This window comes from Pan troglodytes, chromosome 13, assembly GCF_028858775.2.
Source record: "Pan troglodytes isolate AG18354 chromosome 13, NHGRI_mPanTro3-v2.0_pri, whole genome shotgun sequence".
Lineage (NCBI taxonomy): Eukaryota > Metazoa > Chordata > Mammalia > Primates > Hominidae > Pan > Pan troglodytes.
In genome coordinates this window covers 98294616-98307860 of record NC_072411.2, presented here as the reverse complement: position 1 = coordinate 98307860, position 13245 = coordinate 98294616, and the positions used below count along the sequence as shown (strand labels likewise).

General features: G+C 38.6%; 1 protein-coding gene across 14 annotated transcripts in view; it reads left to right on the top strand.

Annotated features, from left to right (window-relative positions):
* HECW2 (HECT, C2 and WW domain containing E3 ubiquitin protein ligase 2) overlaps positions 1-13245 on the top strand; it is a 388387-nt gene that overhangs the window by 287568 nt on the left and 87574 nt on the right. For all 14 annotated transcript variants that reach the window (XR_010150180.1, XM_063791409.1, XM_063791410.1 and 11 more), the window contains one exon: positions 7198-7383. Coding sequence is in view for 13 of the 14 variants with exons in the window: in XM_063791409.1 (XP_063647479.1) it covers positions 7198-7383 (186 nt within the window). In the remaining variant the exon portion in view is untranslated. The remainder of the gene's footprint in view (positions 1-7197; positions 7384-13245) is intronic.

Sequence of the window (13245 nt, the reverse complement as noted above, 5' to 3'; positions counted from 1 at the left end):
TTTTTTTTTTTTTTTTTTTTTTTTTTTTTGAGACAGAGTTTCGCTCTGTCGCCCAGGCTGGAGTGCAGTGGCACCATCTCGGCTCACTGCAAGCTCCACCTCCTGGGTTCACGCCATTCTCCTGCCTCAGCCTCCAGGGTAGCTGGGACCAAAGATGCCCACCACCACGCCCGGCTAATTTTTTGTATTTTTAGTAGAGACGGGGTTTCACCATGTTAGCCAGGATGGTCTCGATCTCCTGACCTCATGATCCGCCCACCTCGGCCTCCCAAAGTGCTGGGATTACAGGCGTGAGCCACCGCGCCAGGCCCAAGGCTGTGGTTTTTAAACTTGGTGACTTTAAAAAATAAAATGCATATTCTTGGTACCCAGATCTTAGAGATTCTGGTTCAGTAGGTCTGGAGTGGGTCCCAGCAGTCTGTTTTTATTTTGCTTTGTTTTGTTTTAGGCCCCTTAAGTGATTCTGATACAACTGTGGCCTGTAGTCTGGGAACTCCTAGGATAAAGAGATTTTGCATTAAATGTCCTTACCCTGTTTGTTACAACTATAACTCTCCTGGACTTTTGACAACTAACATGTTTTAACAGTATGAAAATACTAAGCAGCTTACAGGCTTTTTTTTTTTCTTAACTTATTTTGTTTTTGTGTTTTTATCGTGTTTCCTTTTTCTTTAGTTGGGCATGATTTTAGAATTTATTTTGCTGGATAGTCTATCTTGATTTCAAAGTATTCTCTCTAAAGCATTTTAATTTTTTTCTTCCTCTTACTGAACTGCATTTATATTAGCTAAAAAGATGATCCATGCTGTGCATTTATACATTTCTGTAAGACTTAAATTCTGTGGGTTTAGGAAGTATTATTTTCCTGACTTATATATGGCAAATATTGAAGTAGCTGGATTTGTCTTGCTAGAAGTCTCAAGGTATGAATTAATGGAGATAACTCAGACAATTTTTTCTAAAGGGCATTACTTGCTGGAATGTTTTCTTTTTTCCTAGATTAACAGAAAATGTTACAAAATAACTTTTATTTGATTTCTGTATTTTAAGATTTATTGTCTAGGGTTTTTTGCTAGAATTGTTTATGATCTATACCTCTTTCAGTTACTTCCCTGTTCGTATTATTGAAAATGTTCAATATGCAAAAGGAATGTGTTTAATAATTTTCCTATTTTTTTATGACTTGAAGGTATCAGTTTATGTTGAAAGAAAGTCATGAAAAATAGGTGGGAATTGAACAATGAGAACAACACTTGGACACAGGAAGGGGAACATCACACACCGGGGCCTGTCATGGGGTAGGCGGAGGAGGGAGGGATAGCATTAGGAGATATACCTAATGTAAATGACGAGTTAATGGGTGCAGCACACCAACATGGCACATGTATACATATGTAACAAACCTGCACGTTGTGCACATGTACCCGAGAACTTAAAGTATAAGAAAAAAATAATAAATTTAAAAAAAAAGAAAAATAGATTACGTGTAGTTGTAATACCTAGTAATCCTTACTGGAAAGAAAAGTGTTAAATAGATATATGGTTGTCATAACACTAAAGTAAAACTTGAGAAAGAAAATTTTGTGGGTTTTTTCTTTCTTTTTTTGCATTGTGGTTGCTTTAGGAATTATTCTACTGCCCTCTAATGGTTGTGATCAGATTTCTTTCAAAATTGTCCTGACAAACGATTTCTCTGTTAATTCAAGATTTAGTTATTAGTGCCATGTCTTTTATAGCTGATGTGCCTATATTTGTCTAATTAATGTCATACATAAATATATTTCATTATATTCAACTGAATAATTTTCCAACATACATGCCAAATAATTACTACTGTGGCTTTTAATGAGCTCTAAAAATACATTAATTCTAGCGTTTAAGTTTCTTAGTACTTAATGAAGAAAAATACTGTTCCAAAATCCATACATATATTCTTAAAACTTGGGAATTCCTGCTATTGCAAAATAGATGAATTGATCATTTGTAGATAGTTTTGTTAATGTGAAAATTCCCTTCCATTTTACTCTAGCTAGATGAAAACAATGTAAATCCTGTAAAATTAAAAATATTATGAAGACAGACTGTATAAAACAGGACTGTTTTGATATCTCTGCATACATATTATGCAAACATTTCTTGATTTTGTATATATTAAATTTTGTTTAGTGAATAATGTATACAAGTGCTCAAATCTGCTCCCTTGTGAATATGAGAGATGTTTGCTATAGATTCGGTGACGTGCTTTTCCAAACCTGAATTCAGAATGCCTATTCTTGATGAAGCCTTTCTGAAATATGAAAGAAAGACTTTATCAGTAATGTACTTAACTATGTTTTGAAAACAACAGAATTAGGTGAAGTTAGGACTGGGCCAGGTAATCTAGGACATTTGGTCATCATAACACTAAGGAAAACCTGCAAAAAAAGGAGAGGGGATTGATTATTATTTGCATTGTGGTTGACAAGAACTAAGTATTTGCATGTAATTTTCTTATTCTGCCGCCAAATGGCAATGACATTTACTTCTACAACCTCAAACAAACATGTAACCAAACAAAAGCACATTTAAGTTCTAAGGAGTGTTATTTAACAAAACTCCACTCAAGAAATTCAGTTGATCGTTCACTCAACCATCAAGTGCTTATTTCTTGCTAGGACGATGAGAAACAACCAGGAGGGAGGTTGGAACAGGGATTTTGGGAATTGAGAAGGAATAACTAAAAAGAATAGTTAAATTATGTCAAAGGAAAACAAAGTGTTGTTTCCTTTAGAGATCATTTAAAGGGGCTTTGTCTACTATTAACAATGACCAATTCCTCTTAACTACTCGAGTCCACATGCAGTGGCTTCCCAGGTGAATTCTGTTCATTATCATGAGACTATGTTATGAAATAGGTATCATGGGCTCTTCTCTAACCTACTTTTGTTTCAAGTAAAATATCAGATTCATTTACTGCATCTTTTTCTGTGAGATAAGCAAGCAAACAAACAAACATAGAAAAGGATCCTTACCTAGTTAGAACCACTAAACCCCAGGAGAATAAAGGGAAATATTTTCTCTTAACCCACAGCTTTGTCAATATCAGCTTCATGAAGACTAAACTCTGTCAACCTAATCCTGTTTAGTGTTTTTGGCTCTTTGGGCTGCTCCCATTCTTACCTCTGCTCATTCTGTCAGTGTGTTTCAGTATTTTCACGACTGTCGTGGCCTTTGTTTTTCCAACTCTTTCTGCCTCTGGTGAATCTCTTCCTTCCACCTCCCCCTATAATTCTCCTTCTTCATCCTTTTGAATGATCAGGCCTTGCTCATCTCTGTATCCTCAGGGTTTAGCACATGGCTTAGCACATGGCTTAGCACATAATTAATGAAGCTTAGGAGACCCTTGTTCAGTTTATAGAATGTGGGATGCTGGGCCAAGATCTTCAAAGACTAAAAGTGGTGAACAATTTTGCCACTCTCTTTATCTGTTATAACACAGGTATGATAGATATAATCCCCTATATATTTTTACTTACTTATAGCCTGTATTCTTAAAGTGATTTTGACCTTTTCAAATTACTTTACCATCCTTTGTCCCACTGGATTTGAATCTCACGTGCCTATGGAGAAAGCAAGGGAGTTATTATTATCCCATATTACAGTTAAGCAAATTGAGACAGAGATTAAGTAGTTTTCTTTGTCTCTATGAGTGACAGAGCTGAGACTAGAATCTGCACTGTAGTTCTATATGAAGTGGAGTATAAATATCCTTCCCAAACTATAGATATATAAATTACATATATATATACACACACATAAACTATATATACATATCTATACACACACAGTTTTTGCATAAACATATGCAGTTATTCAAACATAGTTTTGTTTTTTTTTATAGAAACATAGCAGTCTAGAAGTATGTTCCTGTTTGGCTTAAGTGTTTTGTATAGACCCTAACAGTCATGTACTTACTATTCAGACTTGAAAAGGCTGTGGATCTAAAGATTGTTTACTAGTTACTGAGAGAAATCTCCTGCATTGAATTACTTTGGTAGATGCTCTTTGCAAGATCAGATGTGTTTGGCACCATACTACATGTTTCATTGAGTGGAGAGGAGGAAGATGAAATGACATAATTAATTATAAGACCAGCCTTAAGATTTCTGTGCTTAAAGAGCTATTCAGCCCCAGGGAATTACTTCAAGTCTGAGGCTGGGATGAGTTTCTTAACTTAATTGCCACTGCTTCTTGCCCTAATGAAGTTCTTTTTTAACAAAGTCAGGAGCATTTCTGGTGCTCTAGATAAGAAATCAGAATGTGGCCTATTTAGTTATTTTAGTGAGAAGAGGGAGCAGTGAAGGCGATAAAGAGGTATACCTATTTAGAACAATGGGTAATGTAATGATTTATCCGACAGAATTATCCCCCAAATAATTTGTCCCTGAAGAGACTTAATATTTGTTTTACTCTTAGGTAGTAAGACCTGAAAGCTCATTATGATCCCTACACAAACTAGTGTGGTCTCAGGACTCTAACTTGCAATGACTTATGTGAAAATATATCAGCAACACTGAGCCAAATGCAGAAAACAGTTGCCTTGCTGATTGTATTTAAAACTCAAAGCAGAGTCAGCCAATAGAGCCAAAACTGTTACTTAGCTGAAGTTAGGTTTTTTCTGACACTGCCCAACTTCTGTTATTTCCTTCTCTGCTTTCATGGTATCACTTTCCTATCCTCTCATGCTCTCTAATTGCCCAGAGCCCATGCATAGGCCTGCCTGCATTGACAGTACTCTCTGCTCTGAACCACACAACTGCTCACAGCCATCAAAACCTCTTATTTAGACTGTCGGTTGAAATATGACTCAAAAGTATTTTATACTCAAGTGTACTGAGGAATTAAGGTTCAAGGATGGTTCATTGTGGTCTTCTTTCTTCTTCCCTTCCTCCTCCCTTCCTTTCTTCTTTCCTTTAATTTGTTTTGATAGGGAACAAGTATTTAATGATGGTAAATCAATCAGAATAATTTAGGTTATACTTCAATAATAATGACCAACAAATCTCAGTGGCTTAAGCTAACAAAGGATTACTTCTCATTCCAAGTCAGGTTATCAGGGTCCCTGTGGTCACTCAGGGACCCAGGGAGCCAGGCTGGGGAGCATCCCTGTTCAAACATTGCCACTTGCTGTGTCAAAGGGAAGAAAGCTCTAGAGGGACTCACATCAGCAATAAATGCTTTGACCTGGACATGACACATCTTGAGGGATCCTAGAAAGACTGGAGCAATGTTGACTGTCTTCACACTCATTCTTCTTTGATCCCTAATAACGAACACAGTACTGGGTACAGCAAAGACAATAAATGTTTATTAAAATGAAATCATTTCCAGAGACTCTAAGTCCTTGGGGTTTGCCTTGGGCTGTCTTAGACTAAAATAGATAACAACCCATAAAGTTTAGACTAAAATAGATAACAGAACCCATGCAATTTAGACTAAAATAGATAACAGAACCCGTAAAGCTGGAAGACGTCCAGACCCAGTCTAGTGTCCCTGAGACACTAAAGATAAAAGGAATCCAAAGCCCTTTGAATCAGTCTGAGAAGAATAGAGTTCCAGGATGATCATTCACGGCCTGGTCAGTTTCATGAATATCATATTCCCTCTGATGATTCAAGGAAACAGCTGCCATACAGTTATTCCTCTTCTGCTGTTTTGTGCATGGTATTATGCAATAAATATTTATTGACTGACTCATATGTGGACAATCATGACATAATCAGTTTGTGGAATCTTCTTTAAATATCATAGAAATGAAGACTGTAAGGTTTTGGACAAAACAATCACTTTTCTGTGTGGTGGTATAGTGGAGTTTTTTTAAACTTGCATTTCATTCATATACATCCAACCAAATATACACAGGGAAAAAGAGAAAAAAAGAAAAAAGAATGAGATGTACAGCCCAGGCACCTCAGCCTGCTATTCCATTCACCAAGCTTATATGCCTCTATGAAGGGTGAGATTCTAAAACCTCAGTCTATTGTGATCTCAGTTGAGTGTGATGGTCAGTGAGAGCAACTCATTCCATTGCATGTCCTTCTAGTATAGAAATGTATGGCAAGCATTTTTCCATGCAATTTGGCCCTTAAGTGTATACTAGTTGTGTCATCTGGCACTCACTCAGAGAACCAATAACCTAGTCCAATACTGGGGAAGAAACTGGCTATGTCAGGGCTCTCTGTAAGGTGGCATATTCATCACCAGTGTGGTATAATTTTGACTGTGTGTTTCTTTCCTAAAACCAGCTTCAGGATTTAATGGCCCATGTGCAGTGAGACTCCACAACATGTTTGTTCTTTAGTAAATTAGTTCAACCATTGTGGAAAACACTGTGGAGATTCCTCAAAGATCTAGAACCAGAAATACCATTTGACCCAGCAATCCCATTACTAGGTATTTACCCAAAGGAATATAAATCATTCTATTACAAAGATACCTGCACATATATGTTCCTTGCAGCATCATTCATAATAGCAAAGACATGGAATCAACCCAAATATCCATCAATGATAGACTGGATAAAGAAAATGTAGCATATATACACCATGGAATGCTATGCAGCCATGAAAAGGAATGAGATAATGTCCTTTGCAGGAACGTGGATGGAACTGGAAGCCATTATCCTCAGCAAACTAACACAGGAACAGAAAACCAAATACCACATGTTCTCACTTATAAGTGGGAGCTAAAAAATGAGAACACATGGACACAGAGAGGGGAACAACACACACTGGGGCCTGTTGGGGAGTGGGACTGGGGGAGGGAGAGAATTAGGGAAAAATAGCTAATGCGTGCTGGGCTTAATACCTGGGTGATGGGTTGATAGGTACAGCAAACCACCATGGCACACGTTTACCTGTTTAACAAACCTGCTCTTCTTGCACATGTACCCCAGAACTTCAAATACAAATAAAAATTAAAAAAAGAGAACTAGACACCAGCTGTGGATACTGCCTTACCTTCTGTAGTCTTTATGTTTCATTTTGTTCAAGATATTTTGCTCTGTCTGCTGTTTCCATACATGGGTCTAGAGTTCTGTCAAAGCCTATATATGCATCTCATTACTTATTGGAAGATTAGCCATACCCCTGTGTAGTATTTCTGGTGCTTCTGCATGTCATAAGTGGGTTAACATTGGTTCTCCATTCTTTTCTTTAGAGTGCCTACCGCATGTTTACAAACAACACGTGTTTGAAGCACATGATCACCAAAGTCCGGAGGGACACCCACCACTTTGAACGCTACCAGCATAACCGGGACCTTGTGGGATTCCTCAACATGTTCGCGAACAAACAGCTAGAGCTGCCGCGGGGATGGGAAATGAAACATGATCACCAGGGCAAGGTAACACGAGGGAGATGCCTCAGGGAGTGCCAAATGCCTGTGGGCTGCTTGTGGCTTCGACACTTGGCCCTACCCTTCAAGTGAGGGCCAAGGCTCTTTGTGAGGTGAAACATTCCACCTTCTGTTCAAGTGAAACCTGGACAGCAGGTTGTTTGTGACCACAAACAGTGACTGTGCCATTCTGAAGTCGTGGAGGGAGAGGCGGGAGGGCTGTGAGGCTGGCAAAGCATTCACTTCTCCCTGGAAACTCTCCTACCTGTCATCTCTCTCTATGCTCTGCTGATTAGAGGAAAGGGTTCTCAGGCAGTGCTTCCTTATCCCTAGTGATACAGCTTGTGTTGTAGGTATTTGAATAAAAAGTTGTGGTATTGTTTGGAGAAGGTGGCTAGGAGGTCACTAAGCAAGCAACTACATGAGGTGTGTCTTTGTGACACTGTCTGGGCTTGGCTTCAGTCTTACTGGTTCAGAACTGTGATTTTGTTAGCACATTAACCAAAACTCACTGATTGATTAATTTATGACAAGAAATGTGTAACTGCAACACAGGCCAGAATAGCTACATCCGTACTTCCTCTGTAAGTGGATGAACCAGAAAGCCTGGTTACAATCAGGAAGTCATTCTATGAGTAAGAAATCAGAATGAGAAAGTTAGTGCTTGTTATAAGGTGACCCTCAGCTAAGATTTAATTTTTATTTAACTCTTATGTAGTACCTACTATGAGCCATGAACTGTTTAAGCTCTTAAGGTCCTCACCACAACTTTGATAAAGCAGTACTATTATTATTGCCATTTACAGATAAGCAGCTCCATGTCCAGAATGGTTCAGTGACTTGCCTGACATCACAGAGACAGGCAGTGGCTGAGCCACGCTGTAGGCCAGCCAGGCTGGTTCCAGGAACCATGCTCTTAACCATGACATTATACTCTGCAAGTATTGAGTAACCAACCTCAGTTTCTCTGTCTATAAAAAGTCTGGGAATATGTGACTTGAAGGGTAGGGAAAATTAAAATGACATATTTAAAGTATTTAACAACCCTTGGAGTGTTTGTTCAACAAATATTTATTGAGCACCTAAGCAAAACAGGTAAGCCAACTACTTTGTAGAACTGTCATTCTCATGAATGCAGCATTCATGTCTCAGAGACAGGCAATAGACAAATAAATAAACATACTATTCTTCGTATGCCAAGAGCTGATTAATGCTATGATTAAAAATAACGCAACAAATGAGGTCTAGTGAAAGACAGGAATGGAGAATGTTATTTCATATAGGGTGGTTGGGGAAGGTGTCACAGATAAGGCCATAGGTGAGCAGATACCTGAAAGAAGTAAGGAGTAAAGTATATCAACATTCAAGGCAAATGGAACACGTAAAGTACTCAGTAAATGCCATTTACCCCCCAAAGTTCCCTCTAGCAGAGGGAACTTTACCACAATAGCCTCTTACTTATCCTGAACTCAGCTTCCAGCAATATTACCTGAGAATCTATGAGCAGTCAAAATGGTTGTTACAAAATGCATGTATTTTAATGCATGGGAGAAGCCCTTAAACTCTCATTGAAACTATTGACTTGATTTCTGCAAGTGTTTTTAATAAACCTCTAATTCCCAGCCAAGAGAAGATTAGAAGTGGCAAGCATGAAGTTTAGGAGAGATGAAAGAGAATTGGGCTTGTGATTATGTCCCTGGACCACAGGTAAAATGACACTGAATTAGAGTCAGATGGGCATGACAGAGAAGCCTTTCCAGAACACTGAGCTGGAAGCAGGGACACCAGGGGAAGATATGGCTTTGCTGGTACTATATTTGGTTCAACAGCCTGAGAGCCCAGTGTCTGTAAATATTCCATTGGATGGAAGGGCATAGATGGTCCAAGTAAGGACTTTGAAAAATACTGGTAGTATTATACCTGGGTATAAAAGAGTAGTAGCCCACCAAGAATTCATCTGTTTTCAGCTCTGACAAGATTTTACCTGGAATCATGAATGAGGAGCTGTGTTCATTAGAGAATCAGAGGTCCAGGGAAAACCCAAGTTAAGATAATGGATAATGCTGCATCTGTTTGTGCTCTGTGTTGAGATTTAACTTGTTAAGGCAGGGGTTGGTCCCTTCTTGCCAGTCATAACTTGCCAGACACACTTTAGGAGAGAGGTTCTTTTACTAACCCCTGAACCTTGAAAAAAGTTTCAATTACATATAGGATACTATTGAAGAAGAGTTGTAATGTATTCTTAAGAACAAGTTCTGTCTCATAGCTTTTATAAAAGTTTTGGTGGTTAAACAGGAGTAAACATTATCTCAACCATGTTCATAACATGACTATACAAAACATCCTATTTTCTGGGGATGTTTTTACTAATCTGGGTCTTACAACTTGAAGTTGGCATTGTACAGAACCCTGAGTGTAGGCTGGTAGAGAGCTGACCTCACAATCTGCTGCTGGCTTTTACATTAGAATCCTGTTTGGGGTGAAAGATTTGAAGGACCCCTGTCTTGTGGACAAGACAGATTAGCAGGCAGACCCAAAAGCTTATCACTTTAGCCTGATCTCTCTCTGTCATGCATTAAGACTTTAATAAGATTTTTAGCTAAGCTGGACACCTTAACTAAAGCAGATTTATCTCCGTGCGATTCTCCCATGTAAGTTTCTTCCCAAGTGACCAGCTTCCAGTAGATTAAAATAACTTAAAGGAACATTCAGGGAGGCTGGTGCTCGGTCTCTATTTGGCTACTCTGCTTTGGGCTGCATGTTAGGAGTCCTGTCTCCTGTCTTATGAATAGGCAGCTAATAGGTTTTCTGTCAACCCTGGAATTTTAGCCCCTTTTAATTGAATTTAATAATATTTATTTTAAGAGACAGGATCTTGCTATGTTGCCCAGGCTGGAGTACAGTGGCTATTCACAGATATGATCCCACTACTGATCAGCATGGGAGTTTCAACCTGTGCCATTTCTAACCTGGGCTGGTTCCTCCTACCTTAGGCAACCTGGTGATCTCCAACTCCTTGGAGTTCACCATATTGTTGGGGAACTTAGTGTGGACACCTGATTGGCATAGCACACTGTAGTCCAGAACTCCTGGGCTCAAGCAGTCCTCCCACTTCAGCCTCCCAAGTAGCTGGAACTATAGGCACGTGCCACCCTGCCTGCCTTGACCCTTTTAAAAATGAGTTGCTGTGCTTCTAGAACATTTGAAGGGAGAAAACATTTTTCGTGTAATGCAACATCAAAGCTATTAACTATTATGAAGTTATTTTCCCACAGTGATGACTGATTTCTAGAGTTGATATGAAACAGGATGTCCATATCCTCATCTGCATGAAAGGAAATGGTTCTTAACAGAAATGTTCTCAGGCTAAAATTTGCCTTCATCTCCTCTTCTCTAGTGTAACATCTTCCTTTCGTGTTTTCACTTATTTAGTCATTCAGCAACACTTCTGAGGTGTGTACCATTGTGCTAACAATGATGAAAATTTACCACTTAGTGTAGTATTCTGGAGTACGTAGCATTGCCCCTGGGCCAGACACTAGTTCATTTAGTGCTCACAGCAGCCTGGAGATGGGTGCTATTTTTATCCACATTATATAGAAGAGGAAACTGAGGCACAGCATGATTACGTGAATTGACCAAGGTCCCACAATTCGTAAGTGGTGGAATTGGATTTGCACCCAGGCAGTCCAGCTCCAGAGTCTGTGCTCTTCTCCTGCCTCTCACCAGTAAGGAGGGTGAAGGGATATCTTCAGCAATTATCATGAAGATAGCAAGGGCTTGGCAGGATGCTGTGGGAGCCTCCTGATAATTTATAAGGTAGGTATTATTATCATTCATAATTTACTGAAATTTAGAGGTAGAAGTAGGGATCTATATAGAATAGTAACCAAAAAATCTCATCAGTTTGGCATTTCATGAAAATAATACAGATTTGTTAATTATGAAACTTTACTCTTATAGGAAATGCATGATGACTTATAAGGGATATACTGTAGGATTCATGTCAGCATCCTATTCCTCCTCTTAAGGAACTGCTGGTCTCCCTTAACCGTGGTGGTCTGAGAGAATGGCATTTTCACAGCAGGGTTTCTTTTTGGTGTTACAGTTTTTTGCTGTCCATGTTGTTCTTGATCACTGCAGGGTAGTCTGACCTGGGCTGTTTGCTCCTGCCTTACACCTGTATAATGACATGGAATGTTCTCTGTTTCTGTATGATGCATGCTCTGATACTGTGGTGTCTGAGTGGATTTGTTCTCTTGCTGTATCAGTGGACTTCTGCTCTGGTGGTTGTATTCTCCATCAGCCATGATCATGAAACTAGGGTTTTAGAAACATCCTTGAAAGCCAAGTAATTTAGAACTGGAACTGAAATCAGATCGACACATTGGCACAAAATCATGTACTTCCTGTGTAAAGCCACTGACCATCCCTTTCCTAGACATTGTTCTTTTACCCTAATTGCCTCTTCTTTGAATTATAAAAGAATGCGTGCCTGTACACATATGTAACAAACCTGCACGTTGTGCACATGTACCCTAAAACTTAAAGTATAATAAAAAAAGATTAAAAAAAAAAAGGATGTGTGCCTTAGCACTGGTATGTGCTATGCAAGGGTCCACTGTAGAATGACTTATTTATGGCATGAGATACCTGGAAAGTTTTCATAGTAACAGCAGTATTTGAGGTGAGCCTTAAATGATGGGCTGAAGTTTGGTTAAAAGAGATTTTGGAGGAGAGAGAAAATAGGAATGGGGTGGGGAAAACACCCAAAGGAAAGGCACAGAGACAGGAAAGCACCAGGTGGGTATTTCTGGTTCCTGTGAAGAAATAATGAGTGAATTTCAAGAGACACATATGAATTACATGAAATCAGTGGATGCTGTACTGCAGAGAGTCAAACTGAGAGAATGCTACAAGATGACTTGGATAATGAGAAAACAAAACCGTGAAAGTTGTTATTTCTCAAGTTTACATAATGGGATTATTTGATTTAATTTTTAGAAAAAAAGTCTCTTTTTTTAAAATTTCCTTTAAGATGTTAAATACGGACTATTTCCCCCTGCCTCTTTGCTTTAGACTCTCAAACAATATTAACCCAGGGTTTTTTCCCCCAGATTATTCTCTTTGGGCCTAAATCAAGATGCGAAGAAACTTTGAACTTTATAAGTGACATATCATAAATGTCATGAGATTTTAAAAAATAAAAATATACAATGGGGACCATCTTCTTATTTAAAGTGAAATATCTTTCCCATAGTTTGTTGTGTTTTTCCCTACAGAAATCATGTGTTACAATATCTCCCAGCTAAATTGGCTTCCATTGCTATGTCCAAGCTTTGTAACTGTAGAGGTTTTGACTTTGGGTGTCAGATTGGGAGTTTAAGTATCAGAATGGTCCAAATACTCATCTTTGAGAACCACAGCAAATAGCATTTATGGTTATGAGGACAGATTTTAGAACAGAACAAATATTTGTAGGGTAGAAAGTACCACAGGCTGAGCCTATTTGAGAATTCTCATTTTACCAGACCCTAATAGCCTGTGTGGCTACAGTTGTTTCAGTAATGACCCAGACCCTGGTTTCAATCTTGCATGAAACTGATGGCAACTATTTACTGGGTCAAGTCCTATTTATCTCAGTGAGTAAAGTGCAACTTAATATTTGGAGGCCACAACTTATTATAATTTCAAAAGTCTCTTAGCAAGATAAGTGCTACATTTTGAAAAATATGTTGTCTACTTGACCACCACATTTGTTACTTTTGTGACACATTTTTAATTGCTTGGAAACAACTGATACCTCTTGTGGTGGGTATCTGGTTTAATTACCTTAAGTTATGCAGCAATCTAGCTGTTGATGGAATTAAA